Consider the following 25,737-nt stretch of genomic DNA (forward strand, 5'->3'; position numbering starts at 1 on the left):
CACAAATTTGCTTTTTTGTAGTTTACACAGACGATAACTGTATTGTTTTCAAAAACTTGCACTTTGAAACCCGTTTTCAAAAATTTGTGTTTTTAGGCCCCCACAGTGCTGTTGTTGTGTAAATGAACGTCCAAAATGCATAAAAAGTTTTCCATCTTTAGTTGAAAACTGTCATATAAACGGCCCCTTAGACCACCTCTCTTGTGTTACCATTTTGTGCAAAACCAACACAACATTTTGTTCTTATTACAAAGTTTATTGAAATGAAAATGTAAAAAAGAGTTAAAACATGACAACTCTTGGTAGATTTTTTGCATGGTAATGGATATGACAATGTTAATGTATTTGGTCTTGGTGGAATAGATCTGCTACGTTGCTGCTGATTATTGCTGCTGCTGTAGATTATTGCTGTTGTAGATTATTGCTGCTGCTGCAGAGTAAGTACAGGAACTTGCTACTGCCAATACATACACTGATATGCTGCTGCGAGTAAGACATAGTGCTGCTGCACAAATAGCATATATCAGTAACCCATAGCAGATCTATACAGGTGGAGCTGGGGAAGGTGGAAGGCGCTGCAAACTGCTATAGTGAATGTAACCAGCCATTTAAATGTGTGAGCATCATGCTCATTGGCTGCAGAAGTGACATGAACCGATCAGCTTGTGCCAAGTAGTTAATGCTGTAATTATCATCAGCTTGCGTTAAAGACCCATCAGCCTGTGCCATCTAGAGTTTCATGACTGAACTATACTATTCAGTTCCAATGCGGATGTTGCCTCAAACTACACTTAACCCTGGGTTAACATATTTATTTTAAATCGATGTTCTCCATTATCTCTATGTTAAGGTCACTTTTAAACCACGTCACTGAATGGAGTTCTGGAAAAAACAAACACTTTAGCCTCATCAGAAGCATAAACTTCTGATGGTAAATTTTCAGTTGAGATAAAAGTTGTTAGACATTGTGTGAGTTGCAAAAGAGCTTTTCTTCAGTAGATAGTTTGATTTTATTGTGCAGATTCCATCAGTGAAATTCAGAATCTCATTTTCTCAATTCAATTTAAACTAAGTAATGTTGCAGTTTCTACTGAAGACAGTGACAACCAATCATGAACTTGTCAATGCTTGCCCCATTAAACATTCATATGCTTTGAACAGTTGCAGGAACATTCAGATTCGAGTTTCAGCACCTGAGGGTTGAAAAACATCCAACACAATCTCAGTAGGATGAAAAAAAAAACAGATATAATTGCCAGGCTGCTGTTTTTCTTTCCATTGGATGCAGAATGTACCCACACACACTAATTCATTAAGGTTTTTAGCAGCACTTCACACATTTTGACCTTTGGGAACAATAATGTGCCCCACTGCTGTATGAACTTCCTCACCCCATTAGTGTTTTAAACATGTAATGATGCAGTAAGCAAACTAAATATATGGAGCCAACAAACATTTCCAATGTTATTTTTTCCTTAATGCTATTGGCTGATTAAATTTAGAGCTGTTTAAGACAGAAAAGGCCATCTGACGTCCCCCTCTGAGCTCAGCTGTCTCTTCTACTGAATGAACAAGCTGGTGCATTTAACGAGCCTCATTAACCAATCAGAACAGAGCAGGGTGGGGGAAGACAAAGAGGAGCAATTACCACAACGACTATGATTCACACACTCCATCCTAACAGCCCAGAATAGACAGTGCAGAACGCTGAAATGCACAGGAATTAGTCACTCAGGCTATTTAGATGCACTGCCAGTGTGTGTGTGTGTATGTGTGTGTGTGTTAGGAAGACAGTGAGAAACAGAAAGAAGTGAGGGTTTGAGTGTGTCCACTTTAAAACAGCCGTTTTATTTGGAGTCCTGGTGCGGCACTAGGGTTTCGTCTGCCAGAATTGTTTTCAATCATTGCCGTATCATTGACACTAATGAGAAGATGATTTCAGAGCAGTTTTCTGTCGCTGTTGTGCTTGTGAAATGGGAAATGAAAAGGAGAGATCACAGTACTAGCATACTGCACTGCATACTATTACAACCCAAATTCCCAAAAACCAAAAAGTTGGGACGGGGGCATGTTGACCATGGAGGTTATGAGTTTCTGGAGTTTTGGTGTTGAAATTTGGTCCCATTCTTGCCTGATATAGGTTTCCAGCTGCTGAAGAGTTTGTGGTCGTCTTTGATATATTTTTTTCTATAGGTGAAAGATCTGGACTGCAGGCAGGCCAATTCAGCACCTGGACTCTTCTACGACGAAGCCATGCTGTTGTAATAGCTGCAGTATGTGGTTTTGCATTGTCCTGCTGAAATACACAAGGCCTTCCCTGAAATAGACGTCATCTGGAGGGGAATGTATGTTGCTCTAAAACCTTTATATACCTTTCAGCATTCATAGTGCCTTCCAAAACACGCAAGCTGCCCATACCGTATGCACTTATGCACCCCCATACCATCAGAGATACTGGCTTTTGAACTGAACGCTGATAACACGCTGGGAGGTCTCCCTCCTCTTTAGCCTGGAGGACACGGTGTCTGTGATTTCCAACAAGAATGTCAAATTTGGACTCATCTGACAATAGAACACTTTTCCACTTTGAAACAGTCCATTTTAAATTACCTTGGCCCACAGGACACGACGGCGCTTCTGGACCATGTTCACATATGGCTTCCTTTTTGCATGATAGAGCTTTAGTTGGCATCTGCAGATGGCACGGCGGATTGTGTAAATTAGTAATGTCATTGACACAATCATGTTGATGAGTGATGCAGTGTCATCTGAGGGCCCGAAGACCGCAGGCATCCAATAAAGGTCTTCGGCCTTGTCCCTTACACACAGAGATTTCTCCAGTTTCTCTGAATCTTTTGATGATGTTATGCACTGTAGATGATGAGATTTGACGTTGAGGAACATTGTTTTTAAAGTATTCCACAATCTTTTTATGCACTCTTTCACAGCTCTACCCATCTTTACTTCTAAGAGACTGCCTCTCTAAGACATCCCTTTTATAGCTAATCATGTTACAGACCTGATATCAATTAACTTAATTAGTTGCTAGATGTTCTCCCAGCTGAATCTTTTCAAAATTTCTTGCTTTTTCAGCCATTTGTTGCCCTTATGCCAACTTTTTTGAGACCTGTAGCAGGCATCAAATTTGAAATGAGCTCATTTAGTGGATAAAAGTGTAAAATTTCTCCCTTTAAACATTTGTTATGTTATCTATGTTCTATTGTGAATAAAATATTGGCTCATGTGATTTGAAAGTCCTTCAGTTTTCATTTTATTCAAATTTAAAAAACTAATAGCACATCAAACGGAATGCAGGCAGTAATATGAAACATTGTCATATGACATTGTTATTTTGCATTTTTAAATAACTTAACTTTTGGTGGTTGTATCAAACAATGAGGTGAAAGACATGTCCTTTGGTTCAGTCGTCACACTGGAAAAGATTGCATTGTGGGATGCGTTGGGATGGGATTCTGTTGTATGCTGCACATTATTTACATTCATGCATTTGGCAGATGCTTTTATCAACCCTTGTGAAAAATAAGTGTGATTAATTGTATTGAATGTGCACTTGTAGTGTACTTCAAATCATAAAAGTATATTTTAAAAAAACTGTACTTGCAGATAATATAGTATTAATGAAATAAAAGGCCATTTAAGTGAACTTAAACTCCCCTGTAGTCAATAATTTTATCCCTTAAAGCTCATCTTTGATCAACAAAATGACATATTTAAATGTTTTTTTCTTGAAAAAAAAAATCTTCATGCCTTAAAATAGCTTGAATGTAACTCTACACCCTTGCCTCATTTAGTATACATGATTCTACTAATATGCAAATTAGCCCCGCCTCCACTCACCCTCACCAGCTCAGAGATCCACTCGTTGACGATCACACATTGACATGATTAGTTACAAGGTAAACTGTGTTCTTGAGACGTGGTTCTTTTGTTCACTGCAGTTTTAAGGAGAAGATACATGGAGTGGTGTTGACTTATGAATTTGCACATGGTTTGTCTTAAAGCATATTAAAAACACCACATAGACATATAAATAACATTAAAAACTTGATTTCAATCATCAGGGGGACTTTAAAGTGAGTACACTTTCATGACTGTTTCTTAACACACGTAAGTACACTTTTAAAAAATGTGAAATTAAAAGTTTTACTTTACATTTTAAATAAATGTTTTAAACTTTTGTTATGCTTTAAATTACACTTATTTTGTTGTGTTGACTAACATACTAAAGCACAATTTGATTATAGTTTTAACTGTATGTGTTATTTTAAAATATTACATTTAAAGAGAATATATTTTAAATGTACTACATTGCAAAAGACAATACTCGTAATTATGAAATTACATATAAAGATGTACTTAAAGGGTTCAACTAGTTGCATTTAATTTAGGTTTAAACCACATTACAATTTCATTTAACTGAAAATAACATGCAATTACGTGTCTGAAAACATTACATTTAGTTCACAATAAAGTACACTCTTTTAAAGTATTTTATTTCCATAAAAAGTACTCTTTTTAAAAGTATGGTAAATTATACATCTTTTTTAAGAAGCGCAAGGCAATTTAGTATATTCAAGGTATACTTCTTGTTAATATATGCAATCCCATGACTTTGGCATGTTTTCTCAAGAACAGTAGGGAAAATACAGAAATAGAGTGCATACAGAAAATTTGCATACACTATCAGAAAAAAATTCAAAAATTTGTAACTTTGGGGGTTCAACAGCTTTGTAGATTATTTAACCCTAAAAGGTTCATAGTAGGACCGTAAGAGTACATATACAACTTTAAGAAAATGTACAAGATTGTCTCTTTAAAAACTGCACATTTTTCTGACAGTGTATGTATGCACAGTATAGTACATACTATATACTGCAGAAATAGTGTGGTTGCATGTACTGAACAAAGCCATTATTATTATTCAGTAATGTTCTTCTGTTACAGATGAGCACATATATACAAGTAAAATCACACATTTGCCTTTAAGACAAATGCAACAGCATTACCCTGGGCTTTAAGTGTGGGGGCACTTCAAATTAACAGCTCTGTGTGTGTGTGTGTGTGTGTGTGTGTGTGTGTGTGTGTGTGTGTGTGTGTGTGCTTCTGAAGTGGTCTTATACAGTATGTGATTAGTGTGATCACCGCTCATTTTCATGGTGCGTGTGTGTGTGTGTTTGAATGACATGTGATCTTGGGGTCTTGAATTCAAACGTGTTGCTGTTCGTTGCTCTCGCCCACACGTAATTACATAAGCTTGCCATCTGCTGTCACTCCAGTACAGTGTTAAAACACAGAGATGCATCTCACACCAACACTTACTATTTCTATAGTACGCAGTATGCATTAATATGTAATTTTTTCTGTATGCATAGAGAAGGTGCATCTGTCAAAATGTGCACAGAACAACCAGAGACTGTATCCCACAATGCAATGCATTTCAAGTGTGATGCATGAACCAGAAAGTAATATTAAAGGGGACCTATAATGCCCCTTTTTACAAGATGTAATAAGTCTCTGGTGTCCCCAGAATGTGTCTGTGAAGTTTCAGCTCAATATACCCCACAGATCATTTATTATAGCTTGTCAAATTTGCCCCTATTTAGGTGTGAGCAAAAACACGCCGTTTTTGTGTGTGTCCCTTTAAATGCAAATGAGCTGTTGCTCCCTGCCCCCTTTCCAGAAGAGGGCGGAGCTTTAACAGCTCACGCTTCGGTTGCTCAACAACAACAAAGCTGGAGAATCTCACGCAGCCAAAATGAGGATTGTCAGTAACGGTGTTCAGCCTTACATTGTTCAAACCGGAGTCGACACTGATGGAGAGACTCAGGAAGAAGTTACAACTTTTAGAATGCAACTGGACGTTTCTGAATGGTTAGTGGATAAATTTATGTAGTTGCTGTGGAGTTGATTCAACTCATCCACTAGCATGTGCCGTCATGTTAATTTTTGTGCAAATCCAGCACTGAACTGACCCTCGTTTGTGAAGCCTGGGAAATTTTTTTTTTAGTCCCTTCCAGCTGTTTGTTGTAGTCTTTAAAAAGAGAAAATATCTCCCTTTGCATTGAACTTTGAGCATCATAACTTTGCAGATGTTGTTTATGCTCAAACAGCAACATTACACACTAACTAAAGTTAAAAAAGTCAAATCATAATCAACCACACCTTTAACTATGAGTTTTAACATCTCTGTTTAGAACAGATTATTTAATCAGACTGCCAAAAGAAAATACATTTTTACATTAAGTGTAATTAAAAATGCAAAGAACTGTATTTATACTGTATTTATGACCTCAACACCCCAATGTTTATTTTACATACTGCATATATAGTATATACCATGCAGTAAGCAGGATGCTAGCATATGTTAAACATACTGTAGCTGTTCTTGCTTTGCATGTTCAGTCACATGATTTTGCCATGTGTGTGTGTGTGTGTGTAGTGCTGATAAATGAGCTTGGAAGTGAAACACACAGCTGAAATGATGGAGTGCACGGCTGGTCTGCTGGTTAATGATTGGGCTGGTAAAATAAAGGTCTCATGCAGTGCTAGAGTTGCTGAGATACGATCTCCATCGTATCCGTGAGTGAGAAACAAAAGCTCCAGGGAAGCTGTTTATGCAGCAGGTTTGCAGCACAGCACTTTTGAGGAATAATACATGACAAATCCTCAAAATAACAAATAAATTAGTAGCTGTCTCTTGTTCTTCACCTGATCTAGAGCTGTTAGAAAAACAATCATCATGTTTGCAATTCCATTCATTGATGCTAGTGAACAGAAATACACACATTTCAGCTTTAAATTATGAGTATCTTGGTTTACATTTACATTTTCAATACATTCTATTCAGCCCCAAGGCCAGACTCCTCCATCTAAAGGTTTGGGCAATAACACATGTGAATAATATCTCTGTTGATAAAGCTCAAATCCATTGACAGCGTTGAATGTTTTCGAACGGCTGCTGGCGACGTCCTTCACGTCAACACACTTTCAATCCTCCTCCACAGAGAGAGTTTTTCAAATATTGTCCCCTGCTTTCTTTCTATGTGCATTTTGGTTTATTTATATATTTCATGAATGCTTCAGATTTGTCAAGTCACAAGGGCACAGAGTGGGAAAAAACCTAAATGGTGGTGCACGGCTCTACATGAGAGGAGAGGAGCCAGGGGTTTTAAAGATGCCAAGCGTGTTCGATGCTCAGAGTCTTTAAAAGAGAATGAAAACTGGATAATGGAAACTACCGCCCACTTCTACACAAGCCACGGCATGTGTATGTGTGGGGGTGAGAGCAAGACATTTGTTTGAGTGATGGAAAATCATACTGACGCACTTTCATTCATATGTTTATCAGTCTGTCGCTGCTTCAGAGTTTGAGTATTTTTTTGCTGAACTGAAACTATTCTTACGTAAATTGTCAAATTCAATTCACTGCGACAATTTACGTAAGAATGGTTGCATGAACAATTCGCACACAAACTCATTCTGCTCGTGTGTGATGAATGAGGCTCATTGTGGAGTCTGGTGGCTATGAGCTCTGATACGGGGAAATACAATAACAGTCTTTATTCAATAACCTCATATTTAACCAGTCAACCAATAATAATAAAGGATTACACTGGAGCCAACTTATGCTGCAATATCTCAGATGTTCAATTGAAGATGGAAGATGATGTGTAAAGAAACAAAACAGCAATGCACATTTATTGAGCAGGTCCACAACTATCCACATAGAAGATTGTTGACTGTTTTACACATTCTTCAGATGTTTGTTTGAGGTTTGATTATCATACAATATAGGAACTTTGACTTATTGATGTTTTTATTTGTTTAAAAGTGATCATTAACCAGCTTTCTTGTAGCTCAAACAGTACAGCATGCAATGTCAAGGGTTCAATTCCCAGAGAATGCATAATGATATATATGCGTTGTTACATACAAGTCGATTTGGATAAAAGCAGCTACCAAATTCATAAATAACTCACCCTGTGTGTAACGGAGGCCAGCTAGTAAGAGCTGTGCAGGTAAACCTCACTCCCCTGGCCTCGTGGTGTATTAGCGAATGACGCTAGAGGTTGTGGTTTTTAGCATCCTTGTTGGCGCTTGTTCGTATCCCGCTCGAAGCGGGTGCGAGTAGGACCAATTAGACACTGGTGCCGTGACCCATATGGGAGTGAGGTTTAAGGCCCCGATATACTTCAAACAAAATCGAAGAACGAACTGATGTGACATCATTTCGAACAAAATCAGGCCAAAACAAAGTTTGTTTGGAGTTTGTTTTGGAAGTTCAAAACAGCTTGCCAAAGCGAACTTTCTGGAAAAGTTTGCTTCGGCTGGTAAACACCTTCGTACTACCATTGGTCTGTGGCCATTATGTAAGGTAGGTGTGCGCTGAGGCTCTGCCTTCTTTCACTCGGAAAGTCTTTTCAAGTGCATTTCTCCTCTCCAGTCCGTAGAGTTCAGATGTCCGCAAGTGAAAACATGAACACTGGACAGATGTACTTCTGATGAAATGAGAGACTGACACTGTTTTACATGTTTAATACGGTAAAGCTGCCTGATTTTAAGCAATCTATTTTAAAAAGTGTTATAATATAAACACGACGTGACTTTACTGGAGTGCCAAATTACAGAGCTCGTGCAAACAAACATATCCACGTTGCCATGATCAGATGCTTTTCTTATGTTTTATTAAAAAACCCTTGCTAGTTTCTCAATTTTGTTGTTTGTTTTGTTATTGAGAGGAAAGCACGCAACATTTTTACATATTCATCTAACCGCCGCTCTCAGCAGTGTGGGCGGCGTCAGATGTTCGATTACAGTATGTCGCTGCTCATGTATTTCGAACTTCGTTTTACCCCCAAACGAAGAACGGAAAAGAACTTTGCTTGAAGTATATTGGGGGCCTTTAGGGGCAGTGGCATAGTGTTGGGGGCAGGGAACAGAATTCTACCGAAGGGGACCCCTTGTGGATTTCAGCATGAAGTTGGAAGTTTGGGAATTATGCCCCTTTTACAAGATGTAATATAAGTCTCTGGTGTCTCCAGAATGTGTCTGTGAATTTTCAGCTCAAAATACCCCACAGATCATTTATTATAGCTTGTCAAATTTGCCTCTATTTGGGTGTGAGCAAAAACATGCCGCTTTTGTGTGTCCCTTTAAATGCAAATGAGCTGCTGCTCCCAGCCCCCTTTCCAGAAAAGGGCAGAGTTTTAACAGCTCATGCCCGGCAACAACAAAGCTGGAGAATCTCACGCAGCCAAAATTTCACAAATTGTCAGTAGCGGTGTTCAGCCTTACATTTTCGAACTGGAGTCGGACACTGATGGAGAGACTCAGGAAGAACTTTTAGAATGAAACTGGACGTTTCTGAATGGTTAGTGGATAAGTTTATGTAGTTGCTGTGGAGTTGATTCATCTCATCCACTAGCATGTGCTGTCATGTTAATCTTTTGTGCAAATCCAGCGCTGAACTGGCCCTCGTTTGTGAAGCAGCAAATATATAACTTTACAGACTTTCTTCGGCACATTTCCTTCATAATTGAAATTCAGCCACGGTGTCCTCAGTGGCTCAGATGCCGGGAGTCTATGGAGACTCTTATGTTCGCTGGTACATCCAATAACAGAACATTTGTAATGTTTTTTGTGAAATCTGGAACGGCACGTTTGGAGAGACTGTTTATGATTTATGAGGATTATAAAAAAAGGACTGGGTGGATTTTTACTATTATAGGCTGGTTGTTCACAGATACTGTGGACACACAACTGTGTTCAGACACCTTATAAAAGTGAATTTTACTTTATAGGTCCCCTTTAAGTTCCGCTTTTCCAAGTAGGAAAAGTCAACGCAGCAGAGTCATTAATTCTCAGAGACAAGTGGATTTATTCCATGTTTTTAATAATGATTGGAAAGATTTCATACCACACCACAATGGTTTCCATGTCAAGAAAAAGGAAAAAATGTTTTTGTACAGCTGTAAGCATTTTCTCACATTTTTATTTTCCCCACAAAGCTGCAAGAAACTGGAATATCAACAAATGTCAACAAAAGTCATCTGCAGTACCACGTCAATGATGATCAACATTCTACAGAATCTCTACATCAGAGAATCAGCAAACACAAGTCCCAATATATAGATATAGATATAACAAAAAATATAACCGATCACTTGAGAGCAAAGAATTATACACAAAAAAGAAGTTAGCACTTGAGATGGAGTCACAGAGTTGGTTTCGTCCTTCAGTCATGAACCTGTGCGACACATTCAGAACGTGTCCTGTAGCCCGGACGCTAAATGACTGTGTTTCACACAGTACCACTAACAAAAGATCTCATGTACTCCAGCAAGCATCACGAAGTAGCAAAATGTAAACATCAATGTGAGTCTACTATAGGCAGCAACATTGACATTCAACCCAGAGCTCCTACAAATGTATCTGTCATGTTCATAAACCCACTTAATGAAGAGAAACCCGCAAACAGAAACTGAGAAAAAGGAGAAATCGCCTTCCAGGGGTAGATTTATTAATATTTCACAGGGTCTTTTAAGCATCATGTTTTTGATCTTGCCGAATGAAATTTAAGCCTTTCCTGACAAACCGCAGCTGCTTCCTAATGTACCGCAATAAATCTGAATAATCTCTCCGGCTGTTCCTGTGTACCTGTAGCAAAACACTAAAGCCTATTAACAAAATGACATGCACGTTATATATCATCTGCAATATTACACAGATTTATGATTTAATTTGACCCCTGATTTATGTTATAAAAGCAAACAAAAACAAAGAGAAAGGATGAATTACGCTAAACACATTATTTTCTCTGAGCCTTTCAGTGAGATGACGCTTCAGCCGACTGAGTTTTAGGAGATTTTAAAACCGTATTCTTTTAATCATCTTAAAGAGTTACATAAAAAAAAAAAAACACAATAGCACGTTCTCACATGTCAGCAGTCCGTTCATCTAACAAACACTGTCCTAATCAGGCACGATTGGACAAAATTCAAATGACAAACAATTAGTCTTATCTGCTGCACAATCATAGAAGATATTTGATACCTAATATACATTTTCGGACCAATGAGGTGTCACAACACCGCAGAAATTGACAGTCAGACTTACCGGAAGATTTTATTGTGTCGCGCCTGATTAGGAGACTGTTTACAGTGGAATTTATGGATTTATAATCATATACTCATTATTATAATGTTAAGTATTGCTACAACATATCTGGTCAGTACAGCAAATAATTCAAATGCACTTTTATTTTTAGGAGAAAATGTGGCTGAAGTAGGCCTAGATATGCGGATTATGGACGCTTGTTTCCACCACGGAATAAAAAAAATAAAAAAGGTAATTGCGACTTTTTATCTCACAATTCTGACTTAATTTTTCGCAATTGTGAGTTTATATCTCACAATCTTCTGACATTTTTTCTCAGAATTGCGAGTTGCTTTGCGAGCAATTGCGAGAAGGAAATACCATCAGAATTGCAAGATGTAAACTCTTAAAAGTCTTAAAAAAGACTTAATTTTGAGAACCTTGCAAAAAAAAGTTTAAATTGTGAGATAAAAAGTCGCAATTACCGGCAGAAACAAGCTTCCGTGGTTTTTAGTGTAGACAGAAGCATTGATTTGTAATGAAAGTGATCTAGCTTGGAAACGTCGTGATGTGTCCGGTACGTAGACGCGGCCTGAATTCCCCGAAATATGACGTCAGAGACGGAGGAAGATTTCTCGTTCACAGAAAGAAGTTTTAAAATGATTAGAAAACTTCATGTGGCACAAATATTGTCTAAAGCCGATGTGCTTTGTATATGCGTATGGTTTGTATTGCTTTGAGTCCCAAAGTCTGGTATATTTATAATATATATTTATAATATATAAAAAGAATACTCATCACCATAAAAACGATTCATATCATTATGTTACGAAAAACACACATTTCGGCCCTTCTCCCTCCCCTCCCCCCTTTGGCACTAAAAGCTCTATTAAGATAAATATTACTTGTAAATTTCTCTTTTTGTTTTTCATATAATTGCTAGACACTTGAGTAGCCTCACATTCATCTAAGCACGTTCTGTACACAAGGGAATGGTAAGAAAAGACATCTTTAGACTTTGTTATTTCATCCTCATGTAATCCGTGTAAAATTACTGCTATTCTTCAGGTTTAACAATAAGCCACTGTTAAAACTTTACTAGACTTGTTGCTGTCCGCATGCCCTTGATATTTACACAATCAATAGGAATGATCAATTAGAATGATTAGAATGGCTTCATGAACACATAACTCATATTATTTATGATTCAAAACCTGATGACGATAGATAGATAGATAGATAGATAGATAGATAGATATTCAGGAAAAGTAGAATTTAAAGTCAACATGAAATGGCATTTGCAGCCTATTATATGACATTTGTATTAGAGGCGGAGCGAGTTATTTCTCTTTGGACTGATGTGCACAGATAAATTTGTTCAAAATAACACCAGGAATGTGTTTTAAGAAAGTAATCAGGGTGCATTTTCATTCCATGTTGACTTTGGACCAAAATGTTGTTCACTAAATGATTTGAACCACAACCACATGATGAACCACAGTGAACCAGTTTGTCAGGGGTGATATGATGTGAGTTCACCCACTTCAGTGTTACAAAATTGAATTTGTTTCTATGTAGTTCATGTTCAGAGTGTCATTCACTAGTTTGCATTAACAAAAAAGTAAAAAAATAAAATAAAATAAAAAAGTACCATGGTATTCTTGGAAGTACAATGGTATTACCATCTGATACCATCACTGTAACATGGTACCACAATGTTTTGGCAAGGTGTGTTACAGGATCTGGCCCCAGAGTTTGGTCCCACAATTAAATCTACAAAAAATAATAATATAAAAAACAACATGTAGGTAAATATTATAAAAACATGTCCAGTTCACAGTTCACCCCAAAATTAAATTAAATAAATAAATATATATGATAACTGAATAAATGAATGGATGTAGTTTTAATTAAATAAATAAAAAATAAATACATCTATTTGTTTATTTAATATAAATAAATAATGAAGGATCTAAAGATTCTCAATAGAAACCTGTGTGTGTGTGTGTGTGTGTGTGTGTGTGTGTGTGTGTGTGTGTGTGTGTGTGTTACTTTAAGACAACAAACATTCATCTCTGTGTTTTATTTTCTTTGTTTTTTTATATGATTTAATGGTTACACTTTATTTTAAGGTGATGTACTTACTCAAATAAGTACTAAGTAATATTAATTAACTACATGTATTCACTATAGAATTACGGTTAAGATTAGGATTATGTTTAGGGTTAGTTACCTGTAATCAGTGTTGGGGAAAGTTACTTTTAAATGCAATGCATTACAACTTTGCGTTACTCCTTAAAAAAAGTGACTAATTGTGTTACTTAGTTACTTTTTATGGAAAGTAATGAGTTAGGTTACATTTGCGTTACTTTTTCTCCTCTGGGCTGGGCTGTTTGTTTCTTTGTTTTTATAACAACAAAAAAGTCCTATTTTTGGCAAATGTAAAGACCCTTTCACACCACAAGTAAAATGAATAAGCCTCAGGCTGAAGGAAATGCAAATTCACGCCTGTACAGTAGAGGGCGCAGCTCAAACAAACAAGTCTTTCAGCTGTGCTGCCATTCTGGAATTCAGAAGAATAGGACGCAGAAGAAGAAGTAAATGAGTAAATGTATGCTCACATTTAGTCTAAAATAACCGCCATGTTCACACAGCGCACACAACGCCTCTGTACTTCCGATTTATCTCAACATGTGGACAGGAGAGCTGTCAGTCAATAAATGGGGAAACAAAGTAACTTGCGTTACTTACTTGAAAAATATTTTGTTGTAAATTTAAAAGTAATGCGTTACGTTACTAGTTACTTGAAAAAAGTAATCTGATTACGTAACGTTACTTGTAATGCGTTACCCCCAACACTGCTTGTAATTATGCATAATTTACTGTTATTACTATAGTATGAACATGTAGTAACGTGTAACTACATCACCTTAAAATAAGTGTTACCGATTTAATTTAATAATCATTTATAATCATTTATGTAGTTGTAATTTGATTTATCATTTAATCATTTATTCCTATTATTATTATTTGATTTATATAATTTGTTTTTATATTTGTTCATTTTATTATTATTTTTCATTTGTTATTTTATTTTTCGTTTGCTATTGTTGTTTAAGCCTATGATTGTGTTTTCAAGGAATGTTTGTCTTCACGAGTAAGAGGTAAGAGAATATCTCCATTTCAAGGTTTTTATCGTCACAGGACGATGTTGTGAAGCAGTAATTTTCCATCGTTTTTGCTTTGCTATAATAATAACACTTGTTGGATTTGAACTGGTCAGATGAAGTCCGAGCACTGAAACATCCAGACAGAGTCTGAGCATCAAAACATACGCAACTATAAGATTATTCGATAAACTCTGCTCTTATTGTCACTTCGTCTCCTGCTTCTGCTCTTCCCTGGCTTTCTCAGTCAAACTATAGAAGACTGATATCTTCTGGCAGGGATTCGGCGTCCTGGGTCGGATATGATATATCTGATATTTCTGACGCTCCATCCAATCTAACAATAAATAAAATCTATTTATTTATATTTGTACAAATAAATATATTTGCTTATTTTCATAAATAAACATAACTAAATACATTTTAGCCAAAAGGAATTAAGCCTGTTAATTATTAAGCCTAAAATTATTGCTTTGTGACATTATTTTCATGTATTTTCAAATAATGACCCAATATATATATCCTATAAGCAGAATTTTTTCTTTCTTTTGATTTTGGGGTGAAATGTAATCTTGACAGGTTTCATGAGATTCACCCATGTTCTGTTCCTGAAAAAGGCAGGTAGAAAGATGGGAAAAGCTGGAAGAATTAAGAGAAAAGGGAGAGAAAAAGGAGATGAGAAAATCATGGCCAATGACTGAGGTGTCTGAATATCGGTCTGTTTGCTCTCTCTCTCTCACACTGTCCTGTGGTACATCAAACAAAGCACTTTGTTCAAAGATTGCGTTTGAATCTTGGAAAGCATCGGGGACGTCACCTCGGACTCTTGAATTATTACAGTGTACCAGCAGTCGTGTACGAGTGAAAGATTACGCAACATGTAATTATACAGGCTTTTCCCTTTGCTGCTGTGTCTTTTTCCAGCCCTTAATAATCTCATTGTTTGATGATAAAAGTAGCAAAAAAGGCTCGTAATGTCCGTGTCTGGGAACATCCCATGATGCAGGTGAATCTCCCTGTGTGTTCGTCCACCCCCATCCTTTCGGGAGCACACCAACATATTGTAGTCCTCATAGAAACAGCACTAATTAGATGAAAGCCATGTTTGTTTAAGGCCACTACCAAAATAGACCAACGGAACGCCAAACTAGACGAACGATTGTGATTCTACTGCAGGTCTGATGTTGGAGATATTTCTCTGCAGGGGCGACAGAGCCCTGTTTTGCATTGGTCCGAAGGTGAGAACATGTAAACACACACACTCAAGCCGTGTTCGTCACAGCTGGCATTAATCACGCCATTCAGCGCTCCAATCTTCATTCTGTTGTCCGCTGTGCTGGTCCTCATAACGAAGATGAACTCTGGCTGTAGTGTCGGAGCACCAGGCACTCGTATTTTGGGACGGGCGGAAGTGCGGGTGTTTCGACATCCGAAGCGGGAGAACTTGGCGTGCCGCTACCCGACCCTACGGAGTCCCTGAAGGGGGAGGGCGGAGTCAGCGCTAGCAGTTCCTCAAGCTCCGGCTGATTGGACGGCGACTCCAGAACAGAGGACACACCCACTTTTAGCTCCTTCCCACTGGTCGTGGGTGACGTTTTGATCCGCGATGAACCGGGAAGGTGGCAGGATGGGGCGGGGCGACCCACGTTAGACTCCACCGGTGGGAGGGGCTGGATTTCTGCGTAGGTCGTCATGGTGGTCGGCATGGAAATCTCTCGGGAAAGGCGGTAGGGCGGAGGGCAGCAGGGTTCCTGTGAGTGAGCGTGCGCAGAAGCACTGGTGGACAAACCCACAGCGCTCCCTGGAGGAGAACTGGTGAGCATCATGCTGTTGAGCTCACTGATGTTGGCGGTGAAACGGTTCACCACGCAGCTAATCTGCTCCATCAGAGAGCCCTGTGACGCACTTCCGCCGCCACACGATGAGTTACTGCGATGCGGAGGCTGACACATGTACGTGGAGACGCTCATGACCTGGGCGTCATTGCTTTGCGCTAAAGAAATACTCGCTCTTTGGGTCACAGTGCTGATGGGTGAGGGTGTTTGGGGCCGGTAGCTGATGGGGTAGCGCTCTTCCGCTTCGGTGACCTCGTAGAGCATCTTGTTGTTACTGCTGTCGGTGTTGATGTCGCTGCCTCCGCAGTAGCGTCCCTCAGACGTTTTGGAGAAAGGTTTGATCACAGCCGTCTGATTGCTTTCGCGTTTCTTAATGTGGAAGGAGAGACGCTGCCACAGGTGGCTGCCTTTGGAACTGCACTCATTCTGGGCCCAAGTCACCGACTTCCCATTAGAGCTGAAACAGCAATTAAAATAATATTTACAGTTAAAAATGGTTGCAAACGACTATCTATCTATCTATCTATTAGAGGTGCACGATTCTGGATAAACTGAGAATCACGATTTTTTGTTTCAAATAGGCTATGTTCACACTGTCAGTTTTTGGGATTGTCAACCACATTTACTTACAGTCTCGAAATGTCTCGTTCAAACAGCAACTTATAGCAGCATCTTGAATACTGTCTGTATGAACGTGCAACGAGAGTCAAGCCTGTATTCTCTTACTAGTAACCACTTACTGGTTTCTTACTAGGACCATGACAGAGTCCAATTGAGCCACTAGCTCACTAGTTTGTCAGATTTTCATTAACTGACGGAAGCTTCGATGTAAACATGCGCTAGCCGGTCGCCTTAAACCATTGCACTTGCTTCTCACGTCCTCTGCAGTTTCGCGCATGACACGGCATTTGAGTCACGCATAGAACACAAAACTGACAGGAGCCGCTCCGGTGACTGGATCTAAAACTTTTAGATGACACACAGCTTATATCATCCCTGCAAGTTACTGAAAGTGAAACCACACACACGAAACCCCTTTAGCAGAGTGGCTATCTCGCACTGTATGACGTGACAACAACTAGTTGTCCAGTCCGGTTCTGTTCACACCGCACAGGGTTTTACAAGAATACGGTCGTGAGTCCTGAAAATTTATGGGAGTGAGTTCGGTTATAGAATGCGGTTGTCACTAAATAACCGTAAATAACCGGACTGTGTGTGAACGTAACCGTATTAAGGACTCAAATACAGGACTGACAACCGTAATCTGCTGCTGTGTGAACGTAGCCATAGAGATCACGATTGTCCCATGATTCTGAACAGACAAACTAAACAAAATAACATGTATTTATAAATAACAGTCTATTTGAAAATGTTTAATTAACCTGAATGAATTATTTAAAAAAAGATCAGTTTGAATGAATGATTCAATGACTCACTCATAAATACTTCACTTGGTTCATTACTGAATGAATCAGCATTTTTGAACAAATCTTTTGAATGAATGATTCAATGACAAATACTTTTTCATAAACAGTCACTTGTCGCCACCTACTGGTGTAACGATGTAATCGATATTTGAAGCGCCAATTTTGCTCTATTTTAATCATTTACCGTAGACATCAGTGTTTATATCCGAACTATAAACTTTTATCCCAGGACTTCTGTGATCATTTGAATATTTGTAACAGACACAACCATACTGTGACGTTCAAAAGACTGTTTGTGAAGCTGTGTCATGCTGTCTCTGGCTCAGCAGCAGCACAAACACAGATTTGAATGTTCCCGTGAGATTTTGTCAAATGTTTAATTGACACAGAAGAATCGTTGTCATTTAGGAACGACATTGCGTGGGTGTTTGAATCGAGATTGAGATGAATGATTAATCGTGCATCTCTACTATCTATCTATCTATCTATGCATGTAGTATATCTGAACAGAGATTATGTGGTAAACAGTCAGGCGGTGTGAGCAGACACTTAATACATTCATTTCTATAATCACAGGTCATCTAAGGTAAACACTCTCTTTTTATGGATGTCAATAACTTAACAGCCCCATCATTACCCCTGAAGACATGCACTGACTGTCATTACAACAGCAGGGCATCTCGTTTCATTTTCACAGAACCAATGCTTAAAACCTGAAATTTTAACACTGTTCTTTTCTTGCTATGAACATACCTCTTTCCTTTTACGCAATGCAAATCTAGTATTTCATTGCTGCACAATTCAACACACACCTGAGCGTCTCTCCTGACGAGCCTCGTCTCTTCCATAGGTTGACCAGGCTGCTCGACCGGCTGGCCGCGGATGATGATTTTCCATCTCCCACGTGCATGCGCACCACCGTCGACGTAGTGAACGCGCTGCGGACGTTCCTCTCCGGTTTAGCGAGGATAATGTAAACCTTCGGCACAAACATGCAACACAGAGCCACTGTGGCGCTCAGACTCACGGAGAAGCACATGGTGATGGTCTTGTAGTTCGAGCCGAAGTAAATGGGTACGAACGCCAGCCAGATGATGCAGGTGGTGTACATAGTAAAGGCGATGTACTTCGCTTCGTTAAAATTGGCCGGAACATTGCGCGTCTTGAAGGCGTAGAAGGTGCAGCTCATGATGAGGAGGCCGTTGTAGCCCAGCGGCGCCACCACGCCCAAGTTGGTGGTGTTGCAGATGAGGTTGACCTCGCGGATGGAGGGATAGGCGTGGATGACGTCGGGAGGCTCCATCACGAAGAGCGCCACGATGATGCCCAACTGCAGGAGGATAAGAAGGAAGGCGATCACCAGCTGGGCACAGGCGCTCATGAAACGAGGCTTCTTGGTGCAAATTTTCTTTTTGCTGCCAGCCAGAATCCGAGCGATGCGATTGGTCTTGGTGACGAGGGCCGAGTAGCTCATGGCAGGTGATAGGCCGATGCCCAGCCGCTGCAGGTAGCAGTAGATCACGTGAGGTTTGGCGATAAGACAGAAGGTGCAGAGGTACCCTAGACAGATCCCCGCCAGAATGATGTAACACAGCTCACGACTGGACGACTTCACCACGGGAGTGTCGCGATAGATGATGAAGATGGAGGTGACGAAGAACGTGGCCATCAGGCCCAAGCAGGAGAAGACCACAGCTGCGATGGGCTCAGGGTCACCCCACCTCAAATACTCCACTGGAATGGGGTCACATCCTAAAATAAATGAAGAGAAAGAGAATTAGTGGCGCTTGTAATATTTTTCCAAATGCCCATGATTATTGGATAAGGATTTTTAAATATCATTATATAGAAATTGCACTTAAAGGGATAGTTCACCCAAAAATGAAAATTTCTTTCTTCTGCTGAACACAAAAGAAGACATTTTGAAGAATTGAAAAGTGTTGGTAACAGTTGATAGGCCCCATTGACTTCCATAGTATTTTTTCCATACTATGGATGTCAATGGCTACCGTCAACTGTTTGGTTACTCATATTCTTCAAAATATCTTCTTTTGTGTTCAGCAGAAGAAAGAAATTCATACAGGTTTGGAACAAATTGAGAGTGAGCAAATGATGACAGAATTTCCATTTTTGGGTAAACTATCCCTTTAACATTTTGTAGTTGTTGAAATATTATTATAGAAAATAAAAAAAATTTAACTAGTTTTATAGTAAATATAAAACATACCATACAATGAAACATACAGTAACATATATATATTTATTATATAAATATTTACTATAAAATAAATATTTAAAATATCTAATCCTTCAATTTATAATAAGTATAATATAATATATAATATTATACTTGATTATTGATTGTTTTACAGACTTCAAATGAGCTATTTCTAGTTGATGAAATATTTTAGAAAACAAATATTTAAAAAATTGTTTTTAGTAGATAAGCATACTATACAAGTAAATAGAATATTTATATTTATTATATAAATATTTACAATAAAAATAAAGTATTTGTATTTTCTAAAATATGAGTATAATATCATAAATTATATGTGACCCTGGGCCACAAAACCAGTCCTAAGGGTCAATTTTATGAAATTGATTCATCATCTGAAAGAAGAATAAATAAGCTTCCCGTTGATGTATGGTTTGTTAGGATAGGACAATATTTGGCAAAGATACAACTATTTGAAAATCTGGAATCTGAGGGTGCAAAAAAAATCAAAATATTGAGAAAATCGCCTTTAAAGTTGTCCAAATGAAGTCCTTAGCAATGCATATCCACTCAAAAAAAAAAACATTTTTGATATATTTACAGCAGGAATTTTACAAAATATCTTCATAGAACATGATCTTTACTTAATATCCTAATGATTTTTGGCATAAAAGAAAAATCGATAATTTTGTCTAGTTTTGTGGTCCACATATTATGTAAATTATATTAGATAAAATATTATAACACCCAAAGTGCGCGCATATAAAGCAGCCTCTCAGTACTAAATTGAGTTCTTTTTCGCTGCTTATTGTGCCAAAACAGTCAAATACACACAAAATAATGTCAAAATGACGGTTTTGGCGAGTATTCACGTAAACACAGTCAGTGATGTTTTAAGTGAATGTAAACAGTTGAGAAAGAAAATGCATGTGTAACAGTATAATGGATCCATGCGTCCGGTCTTAAAGTGACAGCAGTAATATACCTGCTGCCAAATTGAGTAGCTAGTAACTTTGGAAAATCACTAGCCACAGTGGCTGGTGAGCAAAAAAGTTCATGTCAAGCCCTGTAAACAAATATTTTTAAGATTTGTTATAATAAATATTTTATACCTTTAAGAATTGCACCTTTCCATGGCCAGGAAATGGCACAAATTCATTAAAAAAGTGTAAAAATATACAGTACTTGGTTGTATTCGCTGTATGATTCATCTCATTCTTCTCATTCTGTCTGATGGTATAAATAGGTGGTAATAAAGTGTGTGGGCTGATCACAGGGAGACACATTTGATAAGTTCAACTCAGACGATTTTGATGCTGTTAACCTTTTAGCTCAATGACTGTGTGTATCCGTTTTCTCCTGAAATGATTTATTGAAATGCATTTGCTTTCTACAGCACAAATATCTCTCTTTCCTTTTTTCTCTTTCTATTATTGGCAATGTAAGAGAGATGCAAACACGCATTTGGCAAATAACTCGTTTTGGTCGTGATTTCGGATCCCAAACGGCACTCCATGAAATGTTAGATTTGTGTTTGAGTATCCGTGTGTGGCCGGGGCTCCAGCACTTTACAGAATTAGATTTACTAAACTGAATAGAGACGGATAAAACGTGTTATTGAACCCTCAACACACACAAGCGCGAGCAGTGAATTCATGAGAATTGGGGTCAGGCGGATCTGTGTCATCAATCTGATCTCTACAGACGCAGAGCGGTTTGATCGCCGCAGTCTTTTTCCGTCAGGTTTATGTGTTTGTCGACTTACCGGTGAGGTCATGGGTGGGCCACGATCCCAGCTCACACGCGCGACACGTGTACTCGTCAAAAACAAACTCGTTCTCTTTACAGGGAGTGCATGTCCAACAGCAGCTGACCTCTCCTTTACGGATCACCTGCAAATGAGAGAGAAAATCACATGTGACATGCCATCATAATCTCATCAGGTTGTAAAGCAGCGCTTCTCAGCTGGCGGGTCGTGACCCTAAAAGGTTGAAGTCTGCAAATGCAAATAGCAAAATATAGGATAGCAAAACAAATCAACTTTTAAGTTTCACCATTTTATGATCCACCATCAATTTATACTTTAGAATAGGACTGTAATATCGATTAATCGCATCTAACATAAAAGTATGTGTATATATATATGTGTATGTGTATATATATATATATATATATATATATATATTATTATATTATTATATTTATTTATGTCTCTGTGTCTGTCTCTCTGTGTGTTTATATACATATATATATATATATATATATACACACACACACACACACACACAATATGTATGTATATATATTATATTTATATGTGTATACACACACACAGACACAAATATATATATATATATATATATATATATATATATAAATGTATTTGTGTCTGTGTGTGTGTATACACATATATAAATATAATATATATACATAATAATATATATACATACAAATGTAATAATATATATACAAACATATTTATTATGTAAACACAAATTTTTATGTTTTTAGATGAGATTAATTGCGTTTTTTTTTTTTTTTTTACAGCCCTACTTTACAGTTGTGATATTTCAGGCCATGGAAAGTGGATAAATTGTGTATAAAATGTTTTTTAAAAAATTGTAAAAATTATTTTATTTATATATATTAAATTTACATATTTTAATTAATATATTAAATAAAAATGTATAATATTATATTTATAATATTTTAGAAAATCAAAAATTTATTTAGTAAATATAAATAACATTTACATTTATAGTATGTTTATTTAGTATAAAATATTTTTTTCTACAATAATTGCATTTATTGTAAATATATTGTAAAGCATTCATTAAAAGATTAAATTAATATTAATTAATTCATTATTTTTATTTTAGAAAATAAAAAAAATGTTATAATAAATATTTATATAGTAAATATAAATATTAGATTTATTTTTATAGTATGTTTAAACCCTTTTTTATTGGCATCAAAAAACAGCAAAAGTCGTTCTCAACTTATTTTTACTTTAGGACTCAAATTTTACTGTAGGCATCAAATGGTGATGACAATACAAAACCAAGATTGTTTATTGTAAATAAGTAAACAAAAAGTCCTTTTATATTAATATTATTAAGATTACATTTGTGACGACCCTGAGTATTAAAACAAAAAGTTAAAATAAAACAATTTGCACAGATTGAACGGTGGTGTGTGATCCCGGACGAGCCCCCAATTTTATGTTATGGCCAGCTCGTTTCAAGCCGCAACATAAAGAGGGATCACACACCACCGTTCACTCAATGCAAATTGTTTTATTTTCTTTAACAAATATAACAATAACCACAAATAACAAACATAAGTCTAGGGAAAAACAAAGAAACAAAAGGAATAACAAACAAACATAACTGTAACAAAATCTTAAAGCTACATGATATAAGAAACGTATAAAAAAGAAAATCAGTGAGATGTCACATTCTGATCAAGAGCCACTCCTGAGAGATCAATCCCACAGAGAGGGCTAACCCAAATGAAAACCCAGAGTCCTTATATAGTCTACTCCCCTTATTATCAATTAATGTGGGGCGTGATGCAAAACTCCCAGAGTCTTCCACCAACAGGTAAGGAGAACACTCAGGATCGTCACAACATTAATGTTGAAATTTTGGGTTTCTAAATGTCTCACCAAATTACACAGATGTCAGCATTGATGGGTTGTGTGAAAGGCTCTCATTCTAATAAACCATGAATAAAACTACACAAGGTAAATAAAATATGCCAGATATAAATGTGGTTTGTGCCATGATGTGAATTATCGGATACAGAAAGTATGAAACCACAAAAATTAATTTAGAAATCACTCAAATTATAAAGACCCAAGTCATGTTAATAACTTTGCATGTTGTTTGGCCTACTCAGCTCATTGTAGTGTTAACCTCTCAATTCCTATGTTTGATTTTCAATTTTATTTTGGTTCTGTGCTGAATCACCTCTTGATTTTCAATGTAAAACCAGTTTTACTTCTTACTCCAATACATTTGCCCACATGCATAATGCATTTGGGTATGAAACATTATGCAGCATTACGAGGGTCACTGTTTCCTGACCTTGATTTGACCTTTATCACAGGGTTCACTGCACACCGATTTGATGATGTCATCTTTGTTGGGCCAGATCTCGTCATCATTGATCTGCAGACCGCTGATGTCCCAGCTGCCCACGTTCGTGTAGTCGAAGTAATCTTTCCCCATCTTCTTGAAGTTCATGATCACGTAACTGAGACGTCAAACACACAAACTCCAGTTACATCAAAGCACTATTGATTCAGTGCAATGGAATGAAGATGAATGGAAATGAAGGGTGAATTCATCAAAACGACTGATGCATTGATCCACTCATTGACGAACTGTCTGTTTGATAGATTGATTATCTTATTTATTGCTTGACTAATTGGTGCATTGGCTGATTGGTTTGGTCATGGATGAATGGACGGATGCTCCTACCTCCCTGGCGAATCTCCATTCTCGTCAAAATAAATGTTTTCCCCGGTCACTCCGGTGAAGTTGGTCTTCATGAGGAAGTCGAGGAGCTTGGCACCATCGATGGGCCTCATGGCATCACACAGTCCCACCATGCCAGGACACAAAGCTTTCTGCATGTTGTGGAGCCCGTGGGCCATGCTGTAGATGGCGTTGATCACGAAACCCATCTTGGTGTCCTGAGCGTACTGCTGCCGCAGAGAATCTCGCTCTGACAGAGGAAGAGATTGGGGTTAATGACAGATAACTCGTCTTTTCCTGCTTGTACCCTGTAGGCCGGTCAAATGATGAACTGTGCTAATTTGCTTATGTTCTGTGAAACTGATTTCATGCAGTGGAGGGACCCATATTTCCATCTCAGGGGGGGTTTTTATCGGGATCATACAGGGGTCTTAATCTGCTCAGAGAAGAGTTTTAGGTCCTGCTAATGCATTGTATGCTGTCTAACGATCAGATAATAGGTTCCTTTTAAACATTTAAAACACCTGATTTGGCACAACAGTTTGTGTTAGGTCAGTATACAGTACATCTAGTCGAGTGTATATATTAATAATATCTAATAATAGAGTATAAGAATATTATACCCAAAATTATCCATAATATATTTTACAAATTGTTTGATCAGATGATTGGATTGTTTAAATCACTTGATTTGACACAATAATTTTGTGATTCTAGTCCAGTTTGCAAATCAATAATTTCTCTAAAATATATTACCTAAATTAATCACATTTCCAAATTGTTTGATCATATGATTGGTTACTTTTAAATGTTTAAAACACCTGATTTGACAAGAGTTTTGTGTTGAGTATAGAGTGCTTTAGTGTTGTTTAGGACTCTTACTACAAATCGAATCACAAAACACACTTCACCTTGTTTACACCGGTACTTAATGATTTGAGAGGCAAGATTATTTATATAGCACATTTCATACATGACGGTAATTCAACATGCTTTAAAGGGGACCAATAAAGCCCCATTTTCACAAGATGTAATGTAAGTCTCTGGTGTCCCCAGAATGTGTCTGTGAAGTTTCAGCTCAAAATACCCCACAGATCATTTATTAAAGCTTGTCAAATTTGCCCCTATTTGGGTGTGAGCAAAAACATGCAGTTTTAGTATGTGTGTCCCTTTAAATGCAAATGAGCTGCTGCTCCCGGCCCCCTTTCAAAAGAGGGCGGAACTTTAACAGCTCACGCTTCAGTTGTTCAACAACAACAAGCTGGAGAATCTCACGCAGCCAAAATGACGATTCTCAGTAACGGTTTTCAGCCTTACATAGTTCAAACCGGAGTCGACACTGATGGAGAGACTCAGGAAGAAGTTACAACTATTTTTCCATACAACAAAAACAGTCAACTACTTTACAAAGAGTTTAAAAGTTTTTTTTGTTCATATGTCGACTGCCTGCATTGACACATGCTATCAAATGAAGTATACTGTACTTTGAAAGGC

At 37.6% G+C, this 25,737-nt stretch overlaps 1 protein-coding gene across 2 annotated transcripts in view; it reads right to left on the reverse strand.

The window, feature by feature from the left end:
- Positions 1-9,902: 9,902 nt before the first annotated feature.
- Positions 9,903-25,737, reverse strand: part of grm5b (glutamate receptor, metabotropic 5b) — a 67,664-nt gene continuing 51,829 nt past the window's right edge. For both annotated transcript variants that reach the window (XM_051863711.1, XM_051863712.1), the window contains exons 5-9: positions 24,247-24,493; positions 23,851-24,019; positions 21,528-21,654; positions 18,357-19,296; positions 9,903-16,574 (exon numbers count right to left, since the gene is read on the reverse strand). In XM_051863711.1, the coding sequence (XP_051719671.1) occupies positions 15,626-16,574; positions 18,357-19,296; positions 21,528-21,654; positions 23,851-24,019; positions 24,247-24,493 (2,432 nt within the window). In that variant the 3' untranslated portion in view covers positions 9,903-15,625. The remainder of the gene's footprint in view (positions 16,575-18,356; positions 19,297-21,527; positions 21,655-23,850; positions 24,020-24,246; positions 24,494-25,737) is intronic.

This window comes from Ctenopharyngodon idella, chromosome 15, assembly GCF_019924925.1.
Source record: "Ctenopharyngodon idella isolate HZGC_01 chromosome 15, HZGC01, whole genome shotgun sequence".
Taxonomy (NCBI): domain Eukaryota; kingdom Metazoa; phylum Chordata; class Actinopteri; order Cypriniformes; family Xenocyprididae; genus Ctenopharyngodon; species Ctenopharyngodon idella.